The sequence below is a fragment of the Strix aluco genome, chromosome W, assembly GCF_031877795.1.
Source record: "Strix aluco isolate bStrAlu1 chromosome W, bStrAlu1.hap1, whole genome shotgun sequence".
Taxonomy (NCBI): Eukaryota; Metazoa; Chordata; class Aves; order Strigiformes; family Strigidae; genus Strix; species Strix aluco.
This window is the reverse complement of record NC_133970.1, coordinates 49,050,924-49,072,063: the sequence shown is the minus strand read 5'-3', so window position 1 is coordinate 49,072,063 and position 21,140 is coordinate 49,050,924. Positions and strand designations below refer to the sequence as shown.

General features: G+C 35.9%; 1 protein-coding gene across 10 annotated transcripts in view; it reads right to left on the bottom strand.

Moving 5' to 3' along the window:
• LOC141917562 (A disintegrin and metalloproteinase with thrombospondin motifs 6-like) overlaps nt 1-21,140 on the bottom strand; it is a 135,414-nt gene that overhangs the window by 80,582 nt on the left and 33,692 nt on the right. For all 10 annotated transcript variants that reach the window (XM_074810851.1, XM_074810853.1, XM_074810854.1 and 7 more), the window contains 2 exons: nt 9,660-9,806; nt 2,652-2,793 (listed from right to left, as the gene is read on the bottom strand). In XM_074810851.1, coding sequence (XP_074666952.1) covers nt 2,652-2,793; nt 9,660-9,806 — 289 coding nt within the window. The remainder of the gene's footprint in view (nt 1-2,651; nt 2,794-9,659; nt 9,807-21,140) is intronic.

Genomic DNA, 21,140 nt, shown 5'->3' with positions numbered 1-21,140 from the left:
GAACGGACAAGGAAATGGAGAAAAGGCAATGAATACAGATGAACATCAAAGCTAGATGGTCAAAAGAGGTATTTTTTCTAAAGGTTAATAAGACATTAGGATAGAATTCCAAAGCAGAAAGAACATGAAGATTTTCCAAGTTACTTTAAAAACACCGACTATCTCAACAGCTATATCAGAGCCCAAAGGAGACTTGTAAATTTTTTGCCTTTGAGAGTTCAGCTGTTTCCCGTGTCATGTCTCACCATCACAAATCAATAAAAATCATGAGCAAGAGAAAAAGGCAAGCAATTTTCACTGAGATTTCCCTTTGTTTTAGAATTTAGTTATTTATGGGTCACTAAATCCCACGTTGGAAAACCTGCTCTATCCCTTTTTTACCAGGCACTTCAAATAAAAAGTGCTGAAAGAAGTGCTATAAAGGAGTTAGCATACAAATTAGGTCTGCTGTCAGGGATTTTTACTATGTTTTTCCATTCATAGTTGCACATGTATCTGTTAGAATAAGAACAATGAATTATTAATGGCATCTTCATGTGAATAGTACATCAAATAGGAATATCCAAAGCACTGATTGTTTACTTTTGATATGGAAAGTATAGAACAAAGTATTCAAAACTTAACTTTTCCTGGTATTTAGATCTAGTTCCACTACTCAGTTCTAAAAACCCTTTCATATATGAATAGGTCTTTCTTGTGTGGATATTTTCCATCTGCACTATCAGCTTGTAAAGATTATTTTTTTCCATTTCGAAATTATCATTTGAAATCTGTACAATCATAATCATCATGATGGCATTTACAGAGCATTATGGCCATGGCAGATAATATTTTAAAATGTAGACATTATTTTAAATGCATATAATTTCTTAGACTGGATATTACCAGAGTTCTACAATAATCTGTTATATAAATATATACAGTCTGAATCCTATTATTAAAAATAAGGTTTTTTTTTCAGAAACACTTATAAATCCTGCTCACTGTGATGGAATACAAAATACTATATCAATCCAGAGGACTGATAATGTCACATGAAGACTTAACTTCTTGAAAGAAATTAACAGTTAAAACTGTTGCCTCAATTGTAAACCTCTTTTTTGTAACTATAAGGGTATCCCAACAAAAACTTTAACACAAAAAGAAAGCAGAATACATAAAGTCAATATTACCTACATCTTCATTACTTCCAATTGTTTGCATTTTAGAAACTGGTTTAAGAACAGAAGTGTACTGTGCAGTGTGATCATTGCAACGATGATTACATAGTTTAACAGAGTTTGAAGAGGAAAAAAAAAAAAACACAAAACCAAAAACACATACATGTGGAAAAGCCAGGTTTTGCACATTATTAACTTTCCAGTTTAATTTAAAATGCAGTATATCTCCAAAGGCTGCTCTATAAATCTTTGATTAAATCCCTGCAGATTTCCTTAGTCTGAAAATAAAGAGTGTGTGTGGTGAGAATTTATAAGAAAAAAGGAAAAAAAAAAAAAAGGGTATGCCTTGGATGTAGTGACAGAAAACAGGGCCCTTAAAGAACAGTGGTGGGAAGTGAGAACTTAAAGAGGAACAATAAAGGCCAAAAGAGGTTTGATGACGGATCAGGAATAGAAGATCCAGTGAGCTAGTCAGCCAGCTACATACAGCTTTTAAATCCTTTGCACAATGCAATCTGCCAAAGAGGCATCCCAAGAATAATATTGTATTTATCACCCCAAGAATATTAAAAATGGATGTTCTTTCTAGCTAGCCTTTAGATAAGTGAATAGAGTAAATTCAATTATTACATTGCTTTATTTGAATAACCTAATAATTAAAATATTATTAAAACTATATATTTTTAAACCACTAGATATGCTTTCAAGGTTTATTTAATTTAGCCTCAGCTGATTATTTGATGATAAGCACAGCAGAATGCATCCTTTTACTACATACTTTGGGCTGCAAGATTTTACGTAATATTTATAAATTTATTGCATAATAGCCTAAGTGTGCAGGTTTCTATTTATACTTTACCTTAAATACTGCACACTTGTACTTGCAGCCAAAGATTTGCTAGTACTTAGCTAATCAGTATTCTATTCAGCTATCTAGCTTCATGTTCTTCTGTTCCCATAACCAATTATTCTTCTTTTCAAAAAGAGATCTGAACAATGTGAGAAACAATAAACTCAATGCCAGCAAAAAAAATTAAAATAAAAACAGACCTGACAAATCAATACAAGTACAAAAGTAACTTCAAATGTAGCTTTAAATTGAAAAGGTAAAGTCAACACAACAGATTTCATGTTTCAAGATTAATACAACACGAACCTGATCTCATTTAATTGAAATCAGGGAAAATTCTGTAGTACACTTTACAAGGAACAGGATCAAGTTTTCTGGACTCCTTTTTTTCCTAAAATTAAAGACTGCTTCTCCAGCTCATTGTAACCCACACACGTTTGTGTACAGAACACACAAATGACTCAAGCAAAAGATGCAGCATAAGGATTAAAATGTACCCTTTGCTTACATATGATGGTACCAGACAGTATGCTATCAGAAATCTGTAACCCACTACTGCATCTAACTAAAGATTTATGTTATAAAGGAATATATACAAATGACTAATCAGAACACTCAGCATAAGGATTAAGACTTCTTACCCCATATTTACATTGGCGAGATGTTGCTCCATACTGGAAGCGACACTGTTCATCAGCATCATACACCTGACCTGCGGCCACAGCTGGATAAAGAAATTCACGCTTGGGAGGCTCATTATCAAGGCAAGTACCACGGCCCGAACTGTTCAACATAAAGGACCAAACGAATTAGGAATTCTATGGACTGTAAATCACAGTAAAGATATCATGTATCTAGTTCTAACTTCTAAAAGCACTGGGTGTGAAACAAATATGATTGCAATAAACAAACAGTGAGATGGTACACCCATAGTTGAGATAAAAAATAATCAGAGGGAGTCAAGAGATTAAAATAATTTTCATCATTATTTTCCCCAACATTGGACACTTTTCTGGGCTATCTTGTCTAGACCATGCTTTTACCAAGAAAGGTTGGACCAGATGATCCTTGAGGTGCCTTCCAACCTGGTATTCTATGATATTAACAAAAATGCTTATTTTAGATTGTGAAATATATTTTATATATTATCCTTTTTAAAAATACAATCATTTCTGAGCCACAAAAGATTGATTTTCATTTTTGTTTTAAGATTCCTATTTTTTTTACTGAAGAATAGCTACATTTGGTCATAGAATGAAAAATAAACAAATTAAGCAAATAAATTAAATCTATAATTCTTAATGACCCTTCTGATCCTTCAAACAGCTAAATACAATATTATAGATATGAGCAGCTCAATTGGTTTACATTAAAGTAAAACACATTTAAATTGCAACATGACTAAATGTTTATAGGATTAGGACATTAACATGCATGCTTTTCTTCCATTTGAGTGAACAAAATAGTTACAGTGGTAAAAAATTTCCAGGATCTTCATATTTACCTATACTTGGGTGAGTGACAAAATTTGTATGGATCCAAGGATCTTTTCTACTGTATTAATAATATTTAGTCTTCAAAAATTCATGTTAGAACTAAGATAATATTTGAATACTTTAATATTCTCTTATTTTCACTGTTTAGTTTGGGGGTGGTTTTTTCAAAATATGCCCATATTCAACCACAATATTTTAGTGTAGTGAAACAAATAACAAAGAAAGCCAAAAGCAGAGTTCTTCTGTTTAGAAGACTTTGTAATTTACTAAATATAATTACTCAGTTTTATTTAGTCAGTGTGCATAAAAGGGGACAGATGATTTTTTACTTTAATTTCACATGTGAATAAGTGAAGATTTTTATAGAATCCTTATGCCAACACTTTAATTTTTTTTCTGACATAACTACAAATTTTGCCATCACTTATGGTTTTTTCCCAAATATTTTCCATGCATCTTGCCAAAGGAACATAATTTCAGAAGTGAATGTTCTACACTGTTTTTTTGGAGATCTCCAATTTTATCTGCAGATAAAAAAGAGCAAAAAAACCCCTTTAACCATACATTTTATGTTCTCATTTTAACCTTATTTTATTAATTTCTTTGAAATACTACAACAAACCCTTTGGAAAAACAAAGAAACAAACAACTGTCAACCATTTAAGAAGAAAGCAAACAGCAACTAAGGCAAAAAGCAGGTAAATACAGAAAAAAAAAATGATATTCAGTTTCTAATCCAAATTAATGTGATTCACCTTCATAGAACACCACCACCCCCCAACTCAGTTGAAATCTACCTTTAATGTGTGGTTGTGGCATAAAAAAAATAAATGTATTTGACCCTTTATTCCAGTTTTAATTATTGCAAGCATATATATTTTCTAATAGCAGAAGTTGGAAAACTATCCTACATTCTTTTGAATCTAAATATTTCAGTATTGTATTTTGCATGTATGAGGAGCACATTGCTTAAACAAGCAATGGGAAGTTTAGCATTTGACATCAGCTTGAGCTCATATTACATATGATGGGAAGATTTCCATAGATTCCAATAGTGTAGAGGTTGATCTGTAAACTGCGATCCTGTAAACAGACAGCCAAGTGCACAGCATTTAAAAACTCTTATTACCTTTGATGACTCTCTCCGTAGACATATGGACCCCTGAACGGATTAGATTACAGAATCAGATCTAAATCTTTAAATGCACTGAACCTGTAAATTAAATTCTATACCTACTCTACAAGACATATAATTGCAGAAATGTAAGTCAAAATCCTTGTAGTAAATACAAAAATATTTCTGTTCTGCTCTAATGACAGGATTTTCACCATAATTCAGTCAATCTTTCACTCTAACATAAAGCTTGACACACAACAGCTATTATGTGCTAGGAGAAAAGTTTTCCCCAGGAAAAAAATAGGTTTCCTTGGCCATTTCAAAGCCTTTGCTGACTGGTCATCCTTCTTGGGAGTTTTGAATGATCATAACATAGCTTTGCTTTGTTTTTATTCCCAGCATTAAAGACATATTCATCCTCTATCCAGCCATCCTGCAAAATAAATTATTTTCCCAACTTGTGTCTTTGTGGTGGTGCAATCCTTACCCCCCCCCCCCCCTCTTTGTTGGGCTGCTTGGTGCTAGGTGCGATTCCACCCACATCCCCGGAGCTATACACCAATCTGTGGAGATAAGGACTGACAATGTTAACGAGCCTGGCTCCTGCCCCTCCCGATTGCTCGGAAATGGTTAAAATGGCCCATCAACTCCTAAGGGCCTGGCACACCTGTGCCTGGGATGTGGTCAAATGGGAACAATAACAGAGTCGCACATTAATCAAATTCTTGTGTAACTGCTGGAAGGCACCAGAAGGCATTTGACAAAAGTCAATTATCTTGGACCCTATAAATGGCGACCACCAGGGAGACCCTTTGAGCTCTCCTGGATCGCAGCGGGCCTGTGACCAGCATCTCCCCTGAGCTGGGACGCCTCTCAGGTACCAAACCCTTAAGGTGTCGTCTGCTCCAGACGGAAGGCCAGGGCGAAGTTCCCCGCTCGAGTCTCAATTATCGCCCGTTGAGGAATGCCAAGGCATTGGGAGTATTTGCTCTAAACTCGAGAGGGAAATTTTCTTTGAGCTAGCTTCTCTTTACTCTGTGTGTGTGTGTGTGTGTGGGTACGTACCCTTGTTTCTGTGTGTGTATGTCTATTCTGTGTTCATTCTACTAAATCCAAACACCTTTGTTTCTGTATGTTTGCCCATTTTGTTATGTGCATGCATGTGTATATATGTATATATATAGGTACCGTTAAGTAAGTTAGTGTGAATCTTGTCATTTTAGAATCTGAATAAGTCGCTTTTCTTTCTTTTAGTATTTCTGAATTATTTTATAATAACAAATTGCTGTTAGTTATTAATAAACCTAGATTTCTTACTAAATATTACCGTGTCAATACTTTCATCCGCGACAGTCTTGACTGAATTGATATCTTCCAAGTGATATTTAATGGCTGTTCCTCAGTACCATCAGTCTGGAAAATTTGTCTCTGGGTGTAGTTTTTAGAAAGTCTTGAGAAAGAGGAGGGTGAAGCTGAGGCTTCAACTTCGAACATCACCAGGATTACTTTTGTTTCAAAATTCTCCTGCCTGATGAAAAAGGACAGTGTGGTATCTACACTACAAAATGGCACACAGTGCAGAACTCCTGTAGCAAATGGTGACCCAAGCTGGTAAACTGGTAAATCCACATGAATCTACCTTACCATATAATACTGTGAACACTTAATGAGCTTCTAGCTGAATGTATTCTAGCTGCATTATCTTGGTGCCATGACAGCCCTGTCCAAACTTGTATCCAGATCCAAGCCAATAAATCTAAAAGGTGATGTCATACAGACTCACAGCCTCAGGTTTCTGCTTGGGTATCTGCATTTCATCCCACCATGCTCTATCTTTCTTGTTAGACATAGCTAAATGAATCCTAAACTAACCATACTCACTAAGCACAGAAAAAACCACTTGTCTTCCTTGTTTGTGGTCTAAGTGGGTCCTGTCCCAGCTGTTTTCCCATTCTTGAGGTAAAATGGAGAGAAAGGGGGCAGAGTCTAATCTATCTGGAATAAACATCTGCAGACACAGATAACAGCATCTTGAGGCTTTGCTTCTAAAGCTCTAAATCAGCATCTTCCTCATCTGTTGCTAAATTGCAAAGTATTAGAAAAAAAATTGAATCATTTTTCCTCTCTGGATGAAGACTGTTCTGCTATTTATAGGAGTCATCAGAATTGCTACCACATGAAACTCACTATTTTTCTTTGTTTCCTGTTCACTGATCATTACCTGCAACAGAAAAGCCTCTGCTCTTAAAGCTGTTCTGCCTCAAGGAAAGGTGTGAATGGGTAAAAAAGAAGTGATCTTCTGACAGCTTCTGACAGCTGTCCTTCAGGTACCTGTGTAACTCTATCTTAACAGCTTCCTGCTGTCATTGAGGAGATGACATGAAAAGCTGGGGAGAAGACTAGAAACGAGAAAAAAACTACAGTTTTACAGACTATTTTACTTCGTGACATAATAAAAAACTCTTTTAAGAAAAAAGTATCAATTCATTTATAGGATATTAGAACCACAAACAATAAGAAGCATAGATTTATAATGAACAGATTATGTTTGAGAAATCTGACATTTTTAAAGATAGATTGCAAAATTAGTACATGAAGGAGAAGTTATCTTTGGTTCTTAGTATGTTATTTAACACAGTATCCTATACAATTGGAAAATCTATTCATAATTGCTATGCATAGAAAAATGTTTATCCAAGGTGGCTTTGAAAAAAATAACATCTACATTCCGGGTTACAAAAATATAGCTAAAATATTATAAAAGATAATTTATTATTGGAGCTGCTATTTCTAGGGTTTTTTTTTTTTACTCTAGCTCAAATATCACCTAGTATCTTCAGTAATGATTTTTTTATGAAGTTCACAGATGGTAATAATTCAAGTAGAGTTGCAAACACTGTCAATGATTGATAGAGAAGTATCTCAAAAAACCTGAAGAGATTAGAACTACAGGAATAGATTTACCAGAGTACTATTCCAGCTTTATGCTAATATAACTACAATTTCAGTGGCATTCCCCGGACTTAAAAATGAAACTTAATAGTGAACCAAACCTGGGGAATGGAAAAAGAATAATGGAGATGCTAACAGTAATAAATAAAAACATTTAAATATAAAGTAGAGGAGGCACAAGCTAAACATGTTTTTTAACTGACAGTAAAAAATTGAAAGAACACTGCATACATACAGTAAAAAAACAAGAAAGTTTGTTCAGACTGAAATTTAAAAATGTGCAGGAACTTTATAAACAAATATTCAGCTCTATTACATTTGCAGCATAATACAAGCCACAGAATTTTACCATGTTTCTTTCTCAAAAGCCATAAATAAGAAATGACTGCTTAGCTACCTGTGGAATTACATCTTCATCAATAGACAACTTATTTTCAGGACAATTATGAGGTCAAAATAGAGTTCAGAAGAGAGCAATGAATAGAAGTAAGATGAGACAAAGAGCAGAACTGAAACAAATCCCCAAATGCTACAAGAAAATACCTGAACTGTAAACTGACAGTCAGAACTACCAAGCTGTGAAATAATCTCTTAGAAGAGATGTAAAAACCCTATTCTTTGTCATAGTTAAAACTAGGCTGCATGACATACTAGAAATACTACTAGATACTACTAACAGGAACAGTATTGAATTAACAGAAATGAAGTCTAGCCTGTTGGGGTTTTTTTATAATGCTAGGGTTAAACAAATACATATATATCTCTCCTGAGAAAATCAACTTATATTGTGAGAAACCTGTATCGCACATACATGTAGGAACACTTATTCAGTGTGCTATCGTTTAGACACTCATCTTAAACACTGCAGTACATAAAATTGGGTGGGTGCATAGTTCAGTGGGGTGATACAAAATGTCTTAACCTGGTAAAGAAACTGAGAAGTAGTTTCCTCTGAACAGCACCTAACACCAACATGAAATGTCTGTCTCTGCCCACTGACTCTATAGGGAGCTCAAATACAATGTGCTCCTGTACATTGTGTGGGAAGCTACATTTGAACAAATCTAAAGAAAATTTATTGGCCTGGATGGGTCCCTTCAGGTAAGATTCAGAATACAGCACCTTATTCTGAGGTTAGATCCCTGAAAGAGTTGTCCATTTTGTTCTTAGCATTCTAGTGGTTAGACCACTTGACTGGTTTAAATCCATCTCCTAAAACACAGTGTCTGAATTATTGAACAACCTTTATTTCTAAAAGGAATGATTGTACTGATGACACTGAACCTACCAACCAACTGCCATTTGCTCCCATAAAGCCTGTCTTATGCACATTTTTTTAAAATCCTGTTACTAACGTGTTCTCAGTGAACTAACGGTTCTGCTTGTCTTCCACAACTTAAAATACATACAAAGGCTTTATTATGCATCATGTATACCAATGTATATATTGATAGGAGCACATTTTTTAGACCAACGTATGTTGACTATTTTAATTTTTTCATACAGAAGTCAAATTTCAGGTATTTCTGGATAAAAATCACCACAGAAGTTAGGTTAGCACAATTTTAAGGTATTAATATAAAGATCTATGCCATCCTCTCCTATGATCTTTATATTCTCACTAAAGGTACCAAAGAACATTGACAGAAAAAAACCCACAAGACAGCAGTAAAAAATCAGGAGAATGAAATGTACAAGGAACAGGGCTAGAACCTTGTTCCTTTCATGACTCCCTCACATTATGCATGTATTTAAAAAAAAATACTTCCCATCATTCATAGACAAATTCATCCCTTCTCTATTTCTCACCCTCAGATTAATTTAGTAATAAAATATGATCAGCATTTTAAAATGTTTTGAACAGATTAAAAATGAGAACTGTAAAGTGGGGAATGGAGCAGAAGCTTTTGCCATTATGCAGGAAAAGGACTCTACAATATAAAAGCCTTAAGTAACTTGCTATACTTCCGTCTGTTCATTCTAAAAATGTAAACCATCAGAACAGGTCACTGTGTCTCTACTATTTATTCTGAAAGATGTGAATTTTTGTAATAAATCATTATTTTTCTTGAGAGATTACTTACTCTAAAAAACTGGTGATGTAATCCCGACTGCAGGCTGACCAAGAGAAAGGGTTGGTGTTTGCTGTAATATGAGCTGCCATTAGCTTTGCTGCTTCATGACCTTTGGTCCCACAGGAATTTCCAATTCCATCATGATTCATACCAAAACTGCCCAAAAGAGAGAAACCACCCATTATTTTGCAGCATTGGACATCTCTTAAAACTTAATACGATTTTTACAGAAATCATGCTCAGACCTAAAAGAACATACTTAGTACAGAGAAATTTAAGTGGAGAATCAGGATCAGTTAAGTTCTGTTTAGTTTATTCAGATCTCAGAATACTGCACAACTACGTAAATTTTTTTTCACAGACTTTTGAAAGCATTTTACTTATTTTCTAAAGCTTTTAAAGAAAATTTAACAATATTCTTGCAAGATAAATACAGAGCATTCAGTCTTTATTTGGGTATTGTACCTGGATAAGGAATACACAGTGGCACTGACACTTGGATTAGTAAACAGGGAGAAACAGGGAGTAGGTGATGTTGCTGTAACAGTACAGTACAGGCACACAGTATCCAATGAGAGTTCAAGCAGAACAGGGATTTTGCAATTCCCAGGGCCATGCTGTATGCATGCTCCCTCTATGTATCCCTCACAGGGTGACTTGGAGCCCTTCTATTAGTGCTCTCCTTTGTCATGGAACTTCAGAATGAAGACTAAAAATCAGCAGAAAATACAGTAAGAAACCTCTAGGTGGCACTTGGCCAACAGATATTTCCATGTGTGGTGGTTTAGCCCCTGCCCGGGTCTGAGACCACACAGCCGCTGCCCCTCCCCCACAAAGGGAGTGAAATACAAAGCCCCAAGACTGAAATAAGGAAAGGTTTAATACAACAGTGCAATAGCAACACAACAAACAACAACAACAGTAACAGTAATAACAATGAACAGAGCAAGGTATCTACCAATACAGCAGTTGGAACAGAGCAATGGCATAACACACGTGTTAACCGACTGTCTCATGCTGGCGCCCGGACATGACGTCCGCATGGTATCTGAATAACCCGGCTAGAGCTTCCCCCCACTGCTGGGGAAACTTAACCCTGTCCTAGCTAAACCAGGACACCATGCAACAAATTAATTAACTTTCAGCAAAGATGATATGACTCTGGAAATAGAAATATGGCAAAAGAATCCTTATGCCCTAGAAATCCTGTGCTACTGAAAGACACCATTGGAGCTATAGATGGCCAACACAATCATCAAATTAAAACTAGAAGTTAACTCACAGAAAATCTATTTCAAAATACTTTCATTATATGTATAAATCTATCTTTAATTAAATTATTGCTGTTATTACTAAACAGTCAATAGCATATACCTGACTGGCCTGACATAAATGAAGCACTTGAAGAGAATATGCAAAACAATGACCTTTCTTAATAGTATACACTTTTTTAAAACTCCCATTTTCTTACTCTGCCTTTGATTAATTTCCTCTCAATCACGGGGGGGGGGGGGGGAAGAAACTTATTTCTTTAAATATTAACCTTTGGCCAAGTTACTTCCTCCTTCCCAAACATGGCACAAGGATTGTGAAATCAGAGGGACAGGTAGTGAGATACACAGGAGACTTCCTGACCATGGGACAAAGTAGTCATCAAGGGGAATGCCATAACTGAGTTTCTGCATACCCAAAGCAGTGAAACTGTTACTTCTTTATGCGTCATTTAAGAGGTCAGTCATTGGAGCCTTCTCCATTACAAATGCCAAAAAGTCTGACTCCCTGATTTCTTACTCATCATTCATAAATACAAATGTGTTGAGGCACTCCATTTTGGTTTTGTAGAAACTTTTAGGACTGACTGGTGGTAAATTAGAAGTTGGCCATTTATCTACTGACAAGAGTATTTCAAACCCCTTTCTTTACTGAAAACAGTGATAATGTCATTATATTAATCTGAACATATTGCTCCAGAATGTGGTATAAAAATAGACTTTCATGTGACTCTGAGCTTCAATACACTGGGTACTGTTTCACCTCTTCAGCTGATCATAACAAACTAAAAGTGCAAGGTATTGCTAATCACTATTCCCAAAACCCATTAATTGCATGGGATATAAGAAAAGGAACATCAGTGAATGATGGATGTTTCCTACAGGCTGGGGAAGGACTTCATCACCAAAAAAGCAGCACTTCCATGCCTATAGGATGTCCCCCTGAGGAACACCTACTCCATAGCAATGTCTGCATGTATCTAGTTTAGTGTGTGATGTCTCATAAATGCAGAAAGTCATATGCTATATTATATAAAGGAAAGGTCTGACTGACACCTTAGATTATTATATCATCAAATGAAGAACACCCCCAGCATATAAAAAAAAATACAGCTTTAAAAATACTCATCTGAGCAATGTATGTGCTATAATGAAACTTTCAGACCAGCATTAATTATTATGATCAGTTTTCAGCATTGATATTTTGGGAAGGAAAGAGTTAGATGTCCAATGCAACAAACTGAATCAGAATTTTACAATGAAAAAAAGTACTTTATTGGCCTAGTTCTCAACTGCCATCATTTCCTAGAATTAGGGGTACCTCAAATTGAAACATTTTTTTTTAAATTACTTCTGTACGATTTCTTAAAATAGAAAACCTTAGTTTTTAATAATCTCTATGAATTACTCCCTTTATAGAAATGGGCATTTGGGTATGTGGGAAAGAGTTGAATTAGACCATGTTGACTATTTCTGATATCCAAACTTATCCTTAGTTAGTATATTCCCTTTGTCAAAGAAATGACATAGGCTTCAACTGTCTGGGAAATTAATAACTTTTGGGCCTATCAAAAAAAAGGGAACAAAGTTTGTAGTTTAATAGTTTTCCTTCTTCTATCCGCTCTACTTATGAAAAAGATGTTGTTGCTGATGGTGGCAGTGGTATGTCTGATAAAAAGCATGTCTGTGAAGCTGCTATTCCTGATGCACACAGGAACTCAATGCCTTTTTATGAGCTGATGGTATTGTCATTTTTTATAACTATTCATTCACCTAAATCATCTATTCCCTTCTAAGAAGGCTCTTCTACTTGCCCCTGCTTCTGAATTTAGGAGGAGACTGATCATTAGGCACAAGTAATTTTTTCTGATGGTTGGAAAGGGGTTCTGTAATTACTGTCATCTTTTTTCGAAGACGGTAGTGGCAGCATGCCTTTACAGGCCAGTAATTTGCGCTCCTATGGCCAGGATTGCAGATAAAAACACATTTCTGTCCAAAGTACCATTTTTATTTCCACCAGAACATGTTGGTTGTATTTGGTCATCATTACGTTAAGGCTACATCTTTTACAAAAGCATGTTTGCAATTAGATTGGGGTGGAAAGGCAGGGAAGAAAGGAAGGATCATAAAATACTCCTCACGGAGCCACTTATAATTTACTTACCTTTTTCAAACTGACTAAACACATGCAGAATGTATTTCTTTCACTGGTTTAAAAAGCCTGTGTAAAACAACCAGTATAATTCTGGCTTTAAAAAGACAGACAGATGAGCAAAGAGAGTGAGAAGTCTTCTCAGCTGACACAGGAGTTTTTCTATGAAGTTACCTTTCTGCCTACCAACTCAGGGAAAGATGTTTAGCCCAGCAGCTCTGAATCACTCTTTTTCCAAGTATTACAGCTCCTCTTTTCCCAAAAGAGAGCTTACGTTACATTTAAGAACCGTGTAAAGCAGCAACACCAAGAACTTTAAAATCATAAATGAAACTCTCTTGCAATTTCTCTATAGTTTTTATACTTTAAAAAATGGTAAGGCAGCAGCATGTCTGACTAGTGATCTGTGTCTGTTTCATTTACTAACATCTGCAATAGAACAGATTATTTTCTTTCTTGGAATTCTTTTTCCTTATATCTGAAAAAAAATATCTGAGGGAATTAATTGTAATACACATCCAACTTAAGATCTGACCTCAAAAATCACAGGGGAGATAACTGGTCTCAGCTGCACTGAATAAAACAGCAATAGATAACCAAAGACCCTGGAGTATAAACAGAGGGAAGGATGCAACTGTAAACTTCTCATCTACCCTTCCTTTATCTTGTGAAGGAACAATACTGCAGGTCCCTACAATTTCATTTGTATTTAAGATGAGATTGCTGATTTGTTGGGTGGTTCTAAATTATGATGGCTATAATTACCAAAACACTTATTGCTGATGTAACTGAAATGACAGCAGTTATTTTTATAAGACATCCAGGATGCTTCCATCTTAATTTATTATCCAAACATTCAAGATTCAGAGAAGACAGATCCAAACCAATCTGAATGCTCCTCAGTACTGCTCACAGAGGTTTATTTTGTATACCATGCACTTTTATAGCACTGAAGTTATCTGTAATGTGCTACTCAGGTGAACTGTTTTTTTTTTGTCATTTGTTAGCAATCAATTATCTCTGCTTTCCAATTGTAGTACTAATGATCTGCATATCAAGCCCTTTCCTAACTTTCTTAGAGTTTGGAGCATTCAGAACTGCAGAGAACACTAATTTTTTTTCTCTAAATACAACAGGGTATGTTCATTTTATAGTCACTTACAGATTCACAAGTTATAGGGAGAATTTGGACTAATTCTTTTAAAGCAGTAGCTCTTACTTTCCTCTACCACTTGTATAACAGCATAAGGAAGAAAGTACCAGAGACAGAATCTTGAGTCAGGTGAGGCAACAAAGTTACAGGAATATAAGTAAGAGAGATATTGTAAAATCAAGCTCTTCTTGTCCACTATCAGAGGCTGATTTACAGCTGCATAACTTACATGTAATGCTTTTGGAAAAATAAACATTTCTTTTTAAGAGAGAAAAGAAACTTTAACCTTAAGTTTTATTATACTAATTTATTTGCACTAGGAAAGACAAAATAAACATATATACTAAGAGTGAAATGGGACATTTTCAAGCTAAGTATCTTGACCCAGGTACATTGGTAGATTTTCCTTCACTGCCTCAGCATGTTACTTAGATACACTGATCTCATAACATTTATGGAGAATGAAGCAAGGGGCAGTGAAGGGTCACGAAGTGCACCAGTGAAGAATACTTTAAGAATTTTGAACAGCAAATCTCTAATACAGTAGAAAATGGAAGGCATGCTTGAACAAGTATTCTTGTATTAGATATAAGATCAAAAGGGCAAATCATAATTTGCTTGTAAAAACTGCCAGCTTATTTGCTTAGATATCAACTTTTTAATAAACTTTTAGTGTTGTACTTATTCCCATAATTATTAAAGAGATGTCATTTAAATATATATATGTATTTCATATACCTTAGAATGTCTATTTGCAGCCTACATTGAAAAAATAAGAAAATTGAGACAGCTTCACTGTATCTGTAAATTTTACTATAGCTTTAAATTGCCTTTTCTTAGTGACATTAGAACATATGCAAGGAGGGAAGAAAGGGAAAACTAGCATGTTTCAGCATTATCTTGTTCAACAAAAAAAACATGAATTTGCACAAGATCTGCTATTAAAAAATAAAATATTTTTCTCCTATGATATCAGGACTATGAACTACATGTAACCCACACAGCAATTTCTGCATGGACATACATGGTGATTTTGTTACTTATTTTCATCTCTACTAGCAGTGCAATATTTATAAATTGATATGATGTTATGGCAAATTTTTGCAGAAAATACAATCTTTATGTTCTTATAGAAACAAAAGGTCAGCACTTTTTTTTTTTTTCTGTATCCCCCATACCATGTCATAAGAGAAAGTTCTCCCCTCCCTCTCTACATGGAAGACCTCCATATATTTCTAGCCAATGTTATAAAAGTATTGGTTATAGTTTCATAATTGCATGCAAACTGCAACTCACCCTTAAATGATATTATAAAGAAAAGAAAAAAAGAATTTAAAAGTATGGTCTTGAAAAATCCGTTTATTTTAATTTGAGATCACAAACATTGATAGCATTTATTGAAATTACCTGATATTGCATTGTTCTCCTCAAGGGGGGGATCGAGTTACTTTACTTTCTATTTCCATGTCTTAATATGGATTTTAACCTTAACTGCTGTTCCTGCATTTGGAGATCATTATATGGTTTGGAGCATCCCTAATCCTTTATTCTGAAGTAGTGCAGAATTTACAACTTTGACTTTAGTGAAACATATTACTTCCCTGAAAATTTGGGAGACTAATTGAATAATGGTAGCTTTATAGCAAGCATACCTGCCATGAAATTAAACATACTTTTAGCATAACATTTTTCCCCATTTACTTCCTAAAACATCATTCTTCTCTTGAATTATGGCTGATGATCAAACACCCAATCAAATACAATTTTGATATATTAGCATAATTTAGTATTAAATAACATATGGAGCTCTTAAAAACACAGCAAATTCTAATTTACTGAAAAAATACAGCTTATTCAGAAACCTGAACTTTGTTTTAGGGAAATAGCAGACTTCTATGGTTTACATTGCGATCACTATCTAGCTTTCATGTCACAAGAGTAACATCAAGGTTTGCGTGCTGCAAGGTGCATACAACAGGTCCCTACACTGTAGGTCAAAGTGGAAAGTATTGCCTCTAATCAGGAAGCTCAGATTTCCTTTGGAAAGTCACAATGCTCTGAAGGTTTGTATAACCTTCCTCTTCACCCCCATTTATTCTTACACTTTTGCTAAGACCTGTGAAATGTTATTACATTTCTTTTCCTTGATTAGAATGCTGTAATGTTAGACAAATGAATTTAGTATTGTTAATTCTATACTTCAAATAATATTTTACACAGACACAAAACTTTTCCATATTTTAAATATAAACATATCACAGAAACCAGAATTGTTTTTCTAGTCTATGACATTTCATTTTATAATGCATAATACATTATTAAAATCCCAATGCAGTTTTTTTAATAGAAGTTGCCTGCTTTTATATCTGCAGTATTACAAAGGCAGACCTAAAACAATGTTTCTTTAACAAAAAATGAAGATAAATAAAAAATATATATAGTCTTATGTGGCTTGTCCAATCAATTTACTCCCTTAACTAAAAAAAAGTTACTTAAACTGTCCCTAAAAATTTAATTCATCATTCTCAGATGATCCTAGGCATCTAGCAAGGATAAGTTTTAACTTGTTCTGGCTGCTATTGAGGTGTTCATACAATGTAGATTTGAGACTGTGTCAGCCCTGCTATAGTTGAAGATGGAAGACATCATAGATAAAACAATGATGACACCATCAACTGTAGATCTGTTCATGGGAGAGCTGATGGGAAGTGATGTTAATACAATTCATCCTAGTTGTGCTTCATATTTTGAAGTTTGGTATATATGTCCCTATTACCTCACACTGGAGTATTTTCCTCCTAGTTGTACAATACATATATTCCTTGAAGACATGTTTCTTCTAGAAAATATCTCACTCAAACTCAGGTACTATAATGCAGCTGAGATTTGACTGATCAAACATGAAGCTGTCTGATCACTGAAGAATGAAGAAAAGACAACCAGCTTCTGAAAGTACCTCTAGGATAACATTTTCCTAGATTAGAAATTTCTACTCCAGCACTGAAGACCAACTTTCTCACATGGGCAGTAGAGGTATTTATGATATTTTTCTACTTTGCATACAGACTAAAAAAAACTTTTTAAAAATGCTACAATTGCAGGCATGTTTTAGTTGTATGAACTAATTCAGAACTAAATACAAGCTAGGAAATATTATTTTTCTTCATCTTGCAAACAATTTACTTCATTAGACTACAATTTATTTCCTTACTATTTCTTACACCTTCTTTTCTCAAGATATGACTGCCAAACTCCTCTGAATTTCAATTCATTATATCTTCTATAAATCAAAATGATTCTGACTTTTCAAAAGTTACTTTAACCACCAGCCTTTTCTCCCTGCTCCCTCCATACAGCCCTCTATAGATGTCTGTCACTGGTAAATTCTTTCCTTACTCAGAGTTTTATGGGCAGTTCTCTGTTCTAGGTCTAGTCCACTATCCTTATGCTTTGACATTTCAATTCCCACCCCCTTTTTATCTAACTTGTTCTTTTTCACTTTGTTATTTAGTTTCCAGATCTCAGCTCACTCAATAGGACTGCAACAATGAATGGCACAATGCCTTTCTTTTAGGGACATACCCTTTTCAATGGAACCTGGAATTCCCTATGAAATCAACTAACCATCCTATACAGTGTGCATGGGACAAGTTAGGCAGTTCAGAAAGTATTCAAATAAAAAAGCACAGAGTGGAAACCCCCCTAACTCAGCTGATAGGGAAACACAAAATGGGACTGGATCTTAAATCTTATACTTGTCTGAGCATAAGAGCATATTCAAGCTGGCAAATAGTTCCTTTCTTCACTAAGAAGAGAAAGTCAAACTTTGTTTGACAATGCAGGGGATATACATTCAATTCTCACTCCTGCCATGAGAAATCACTGGTGGTAATTTTTGCTTACCAGAAATCTTAAGCATTTCTTCAGCATCCTGAAAGTCAAACATCATAAATCAAATTCCTAGAGACACTATTCTGAAGGGCTCACTCTGAATTTTATCTGATTCGTGGAAGTATTAAGAGTAATACAAGGCTGTTCTCAGAACCATGCATAGGGAAAAACAACCATAAAACAGTTAATCTAACACCTTCTTTATGCCCTCAAGAAAGAAACACAAAGTTAATCACAGTGTATGGTTGCCTTCAATGAAAACAGTTAGTTATGAGTCTTGACTGCACACAGCTTATCTGCACCAAAACTGGGTTATACAACCCAGGTGCCCAGGTGGCCAAGAAGGCCAATAGCATCCTGGCTTGTATCAGCAACAGCATGGCCAGCAGGGACAGGGAAGGGATCTTACCCCTGTGCTCGGCCCTGGTGAGGCCGCCCCTCGATGAGTGGGTTCAGTTTTGGGCCCCTCACTCCAAAAAGGCCATTGAATGACTTGAGCGTGTCCAGAGAAGGGCAACGGAGCTGGTGCAGGGTCTGGAGCACAGGTCTGATGGGGAGCGGCTGAGGGAACTGGGGGGGTTTAGTCTGGAGAAGAGGAGGCTGAGGGGAGACCTCCTGGCCCTCTGCAACTCCCTGAAAGGAGGGTGCAGAGAGGGGGGAGGAGTCTCTTGAGCCAAGGAACCAGCGCCAGGCCAAGAGGGAATGGCCTCAAGCTGCGCCAGGGCAGGGTCAGACTGGCTCTTAGGAAGGATTTCTTTGCAGAAGGGGCTGTTGGGCGTTGGAATGGGCTGCCCAGGGCAGGGGGGGAGTCCCCATCCCTGGAGGGGTTGAAGAGTCGGGTTGACCCAGCGCTGAGGGATCTGGTGGAGTTGGGAATGGTCAGGGTGAGGTTCATGGTTGGACTGGAGGAGCTTCAAGGTCTTTTCTATAATAAAAACTTACAAGTGGTAAGGAACATAAGCCAAAATCATATTTTAAAAATTACTTATAAATATTTAACAGAAAGTATGACTGATCATAATCACATTCACACTCTCAGTCTTTAAGTCTTCAAGACAAAGTGCTTTTCTGGATACTATTCTTCAACCAAATGCAAGTTACTTGGATCAATACAAGGGTAAATGAGTTAAATCTAATATGCTGTGATATACAGAAAGTCAGATTGGATGATCTAATGACTTCTCATCACTTTATAATTTAATGAACTAGTAGAAACTAATAGCAAGTTGAGCCATACTTCCCCCCAGAGAATTTTAGAAATCAACTTTTGGAGAGATTGTGAAGAATCTACCAGAATATATGTATTACCGTTACCATCCTCTTTTAATCACAAGAGAATTTTATTCACCAGTTAAACATTTTTTAACAAAAACAGTATTCCGCAGACACTATATAATTAATAAAAACACGATCTCTAAAAATGCAACCCTCCCATTCCAATTTGAGTGGGTTTTTAGTGTATGTTATATATTCAGTGTAGACATGTCACTTAAATGTTTGTATTTTTCATTTGACAGTGAAGCCAATTTCCTATTTCCCATGTATGTCTTGAAGAGAAAAGCAATCATTGTGACACAGCCAAAGAAAAAAAGTTTACAATGCTCCTTGAAACTATTATTTTACTCACATATGCAAGTATCTTCTAGTACATTGTTTAATAATACCCACTCAAGGAAGCAGGAAGTCGAGAGAAAGTAATAACTTGCTTGATTTAGTCAGAGAGACATTCAGTCACATTATAGGTGAATGGGGGGTGATGAGTGGATAGCACAAAATGTTATAAGCCTTGAGGATTTTTTGCCCACATATTCTTTCCAGCTTTTACGGAAGGAATTGTCGTGGTTTAACCCCAGCCGGCAACTAAGCCCCACCCAGCCACTCGCTCACTCCCCCCCCAGCAGGATGGGGAGAGAATCAGAAGAGTAAAAGTGAGAAAACTCATGGGTTGAGATAAAGCCCATTTAATAGGTAAAGCAAAAGCTGCACATGCAAGCAAAGCAAACCAAGGAATTCATTCACCGCTTCCCATCAGCAGGCAGGTACTCAGCTGTGGTGGTTTAGTCCCTGCCTGGGTCTGAGACCACGCGGCCGCTGCCCCTCCCCCACAAAGGGAGTGAAATACAAACCCCGGGGCTGAGATAAGGACAGGTTTAATACAACAGTGCAATAGCAACACAACAAACAACAGTAACAGTAACAGTAATAACAATGAACAGAGCAAGGTATCTACCGATACAGCAGGGAGAGCAGAGAGATCGCATAACACACACGATAACCGATAACGACTGTCCCTCAATGCTGCGCTTAGGCGCCAGGATGTGACATCAGCATGGTATTGAATAACCCGGCTAGAGCTTCCCCCCACTGCTGGGGAAACTTAACCCTGTCCTGGCTAAACCAGGACATCAGCCATCTCCAGGAAAGCAGGGTTCCATCACATGTAACAGTTACTTGGGAAGACAAACACCATCACTGCAAACGTCCCCCCCTTCCTTCTTCTTCCTTCAGCTTTATCTACATGGTATGTTCATTTAACACCATACCTGCAGTGCAACTTTCTTTAATCACTGTGCATTGGATAAAATCTAATAAATATGATTTCTACTTTTATTTCAAACCAGCATTTGACATGTCATGCAAGCTACAGGAGACAGTGAAAGCTTGATTTTGGAATTTTAAAAGACCTTATATATAAGAAGCCAAAAGATATGGATTGAAGAAAACACAGATGGTTAAAAAAAAAAAAATCCTGTGATCACAGGATATCTACAATAGCTATGTTATTTTTCTCAGCTTCTAATCAAAGTCTAAGCTCTTGAAATCAATTGTTGTCATCATGCCAGCTTTACATGATAAAATAGCTGCATATATTTAAATTATTTTCATGAATTTGTGGAATAACCTGCATAAAAGATGTAGTTGCATGACATACTGATTAGAATGAAGATGTGGTATTGTAGGTTTTTTTGTTGTTCAACGTGTGACTTAAATTCACAGCAAGGTCACATATTACTATAAGAGAT